Source organism: Plectropomus leopardus, unplaced genomic scaffold, assembly GCF_008729295.1.
Source record: "Plectropomus leopardus isolate mb unplaced genomic scaffold, YSFRI_Pleo_2.0 unplaced_scaffold13270, whole genome shotgun sequence".
Lineage (NCBI taxonomy): Eukaryota > Metazoa > Chordata > Actinopteri > Perciformes > Serranidae > Plectropomus > Plectropomus leopardus.
In genome coordinates this window covers 1-4,072 of record NW_024614137.1, presented here as the reverse complement: position 1 = coordinate 4,072, position 4,072 = coordinate 1, and the positions used below count along the sequence as shown (strand labels likewise).

At 43.1% G+C, this 4,072-nt stretch overlaps 1 protein-coding gene across 1 annotated transcript; it reads right to left on the bottom strand.

Annotated features, from left to right (window-relative positions):
- Window positions 1–294: 294 nt before the first annotated feature.
- On the bottom strand, window positions 295–3,614 carry LOC121963920. The gene is made up of 4 exons (XM_042514154.1): window positions 3,537–3,614; window positions 3,000–3,032; window positions 1,551–1,841; window positions 295–677 (listed from the first exon to the last, which is right to left on the bottom strand). Exons 1-4 carry the CDS (start codon window positions 3,571–3,573, stop codon window positions 295–297), a joined length of 744 nt encoding a protein of 247 aa, XP_042370088.1. The 5' UTR covers window positions 3,574–3,614.
- Window positions 3,615–4,072: the final 458 nt, after the last annotated feature.

Sequence of the window (4,072 nt, the reverse complement as noted above, 5' to 3'; positions counted from 1 at the left end):
ACATCCAACCAATACATCCAACCAACACATCCAACCAAAACATCCAACCAACACATCCAACCATCACATCCAACCAACACATCCACCCAAACACATCCAACCAAAACATCCAACCAAACACATCTAACCGAACATGTCCTACCAAACACATCCAACCATCACATCCAACCAAAACAACAATCAACCAACAGTGCATCTCACCAAACACACATCCAAACTGCTAATTTGCTAACATGCTAACATCATGTCTGACTTCCTGCACAACTCTTTTGTTCGTGGCAGAAACAGGAAGTGTTACTTTGAAAGGTCTCTCTGGCCTCTCAGGTGTTCAGCCGGCTGTGATTGGCTGTGATTGTGACTCAGGATGACTGTGATTGGCTCCTTACCGACAACAAACAGCAGGGTGTGGGCGCTGGGCTCGGAGCGGATGTGGCGGTGGCGCTCTGGATGGTACCTGCAGGTCAGGTTGACGGCGAGCAGCAGGCCCGGTTTCTCCCAGATGGCGAGCTGAGTACCGGTCAGGTTCCTGTTGCAGGACCCCCCCGCGATGTAGTTCTGGTTACTGTAGAACTGACAGCTGGAGACAGAGCTCAGCGGCAGCGTGCAGGTGACTTCCACGCTGTCATAAGGTGACGCGAAGCGACGGCTGGCGGACAGAGCGGGACGTGGACTGGAACCTGCACGAGACACCAGCAGACACAGGTGAGTCCAGGACTGATTTATTTTGGCTTTTTTAGTCTTAAAATATTTGGGTTTTTATCCATCAATAATGTTTGGCGTTTTTTGGAGAAAGCATGCCCTCCTTTAAATGGTGACCTTGTTTCTTTAAAAATATTTATGGATGTCGTTTTTTCCTTTGAAGAGTTTTGCTTTTTTTCTCGTTTTTTCTCGTTTTTTTCTCGTTTTTTCTCGTGCCCTTCACCCCTGCTGTGTTCTTTCAGAATTTTTCAAGTTTTGTTTCTACAAAAAAGTTAGTGATTTCATTGTTGGCATTTTTTTTCTGTAAAAATGTTGGCAGTTTTGAGGAAAGATTGCCCTCCACATCTTCTGTTTGCTGTTTTAAAAATGATGATCTTTTTTCTTTAACATTTTTTTGTGATTTCTTTTTCTTTAGAAATTGTTAGAATTTTTCCGTTGACATGTTTTTGCCTTTTTTCTTTTTCATTAAAATGTCTGTATGTAAAAATTTTGGCGATTGTGGAAGAAAGCAGCCCCTCCACACCTGCTCTTTTCTTTTTAAAAAATTGGCAAATGTTTTTTTTCCTTTAAAATGAGTGATTTCTTCTTGTTGGCGTTTTGTTTCCTTCATAACTTTTGCTGATTTGCTGTTTTCTTTTTTTGAAAATTGGCAATTTGTGTCAATAAACTTAGATATTTTTGGCAATACACAAGGTCAGTCCAGGGACAAGGTCCTTCTAGTCCTCCCGGTCCTCCTGGTCCTCATAAGGTCTTTGGGATCTGTTATCAATAATTCTCTCTGACTGTAAGGTTTTGGACCGCTAGCTTAGCTTAGCATAAAGGCTGGTAGCACGTGGCGACGGCGTCCTCACCCCAGACCGTCACGCCTCTGATGTCACTGTGCACGGAGGTGTACTGCTGCAGGTGGTAGTCGCACGTGAAAAGGACGCGGCTGCCCACCGGGTGTTTCCCCAGCAGCTCACGGGAGCTGAGCGTGAAGACGCAGATGTAGTCCGTCGCTGTCATCACCTTGAAGGGTTTGCGGGCGTGTTCTCGGTACAGCCGGCAGAGGCCTCCTCTGTAGTCGATGGGCAGCAAACAGCTGACGCGCACCGACTCTCCGTCCTCGATCTCATCGCTGCTGATGAGGAGCGTCGGTGTGTCTGCGAAGAGACGCGTCAGGTCACAGACAGGTCCGTGTACGTGGCGGCAAACGGATTTTCTTTTTTAAATGAGAAAACCAAAATCGGGAAATTAGCCGTTTACCTACAACCATTTCGAAAAAGGAAGACAATAAAATGGAACACGATTTTCCGTTTGTTTTTTTTAATAATAAAAATATGAATATGAAAAAATGAACTTCGATGATGTTCTGATAACTGCGGTAACTGCAAATTAATTAAGCTGATCACAATCATCTTCTCTCTCCGATGTTCCCAACAAAACGAACTGTGAAAATCGGTGCAGAATTACACGAGTCACAGCTGATTTCTGGTGAAATCTGCATCTCTCAGTACACGTGGATGTGTTTATAATAAGAGAATATGGCGCTCACGCAGACGCATCACGGCGAGCTCAGAGCAGCAGCCAGTGAGGTATCTGCGAGCGGGACACCTCTGACAGCAACTTACGGCCACGCTGAAAAAGCATCACAAAATTGAGACAGAAGATTTTCACACACAATTTCTTTTTATGAGGACATCAACGAAAATCAGACGACGAGTCAATTTTGTGTTTTCCGATTTTTATTATTAAATGATTTTTATTTTTAAAACGTTTTTGTGTCTTCCTGTTTGTAAATGGTTAGAAATGAATCGTTTCATGATTTTGGTTTAAAACCAAAATGCGTTGGCCTCCGAGTAAACGGACCCAAACAGAAAGATCACTCTGCCGGCGAGCAGCGGCTCCGTAGATAAACACACATCGATCCGAGCGTCTGCGCAGGCGCCACGCCGAGGAGGCCAAGATCCACGCGTGGATTTGTGGATATCTTTCCGTACACGAAAGATGCGGATTTCACCAGAAAGTCGTCTGTAGCTCGTTTAATTGTCCACCGACTGTCATTGAGTTGGTTTTGTTGTGAACTTGAGAAAGTGCTCCTGACGCCGGCGACTTTAATCAGCTCTGAGCAGACTCAGCACTGAAGTGTGACATCAGGAGTATTTACGTAACTTCATTTCACGAACATCACACACACGTATGATAAAGCTGCAGCTTTAATCGCACGCAGACGCATCACGGCGAGCTCAGAGCAGCGGCCGATGACGTGTCTGCGTTTTTAATATCTGCACGCGGCGGCGCGAAGCTTTGAGGAAACTCACCGCTCCACAGTGACCTGCTGGCCTCCGCCCACCCTGCCAACCAATCAGAGACACACAGGAAGTCAGCTGAGGACACGAAACTTTGACTCACACTGATTTATTGTTCATGTTGTTATTACAGGTCAGTCATTTCTTCACGTTAACGTCCATCTGATTCCCCTTCAAAAATATTTAGATGTAATAATCATTTCCTCCATTTAACATTTAAAATCCGTTTATGAAGCTATTAAAATGTTCGATTATCGGTTGCTGTAAAGAGATGCTGCGTAACGAGTTTATTAATGTTCTGTATCTGTAGAAAGATTTTATACAGCTGTTTATATAAATATCTACAAAATGTATGATATTCTACTGATTCATTATAATTATTCCTATAAATTAGACTGTATATGATTCATATAAATAAACCCAAAAAATGTTGCATGCTTTTAGATTTTTTTACTCTCCTGCAGATTCAGTTAATATTTTTCCATAATTATTATTAATTTAAAAAAATTAAAAATTTAAAGGAAAATACAGAATAAAACATAAACTCACAGCAGAGAGACAGCGTGAAGAGCAGAGGCAGATACATCAGGTCTTCACCTCTGACAGAGGGACAGAGGACAGAGGACAGAGCTCTGTCGGGTTTAAACATTAACTCTTTGTTTACTGACGAACTTTGTTTGTCCTAAAACTCTGCTGATTTCCTTTAAAGCTGCAGCTTCCCTTTCTTGCTTTGATAAAACTAAAGTTGAGCCACAGACTGAATATAAAGATGGAGGACGTGACGGCGCCCCCTGCTGTCTGACTGCAGTACAGCTCCTAAGACCCGCCCCTCCATGTTGCTGAATGGTCATAGGCTGAAACAAAAACTCAAACTACACAACTAATAAATGCTTCTCAAAGAAAGTTTCTGTCGCTGAAGGTAGCACTCATCACCCTGATGTCTGTTCAGGTGTTTGTTTTCACGATAAGTTTGTTTTTAATTAGTTATTAAATTGGAAAAAAGGAGGCTGTTCCACCATCATTGACAGCTGTGACAGCCAATCCATGCGCTGTGTAACCTACAGTGACCTACAGTAACCTACAGT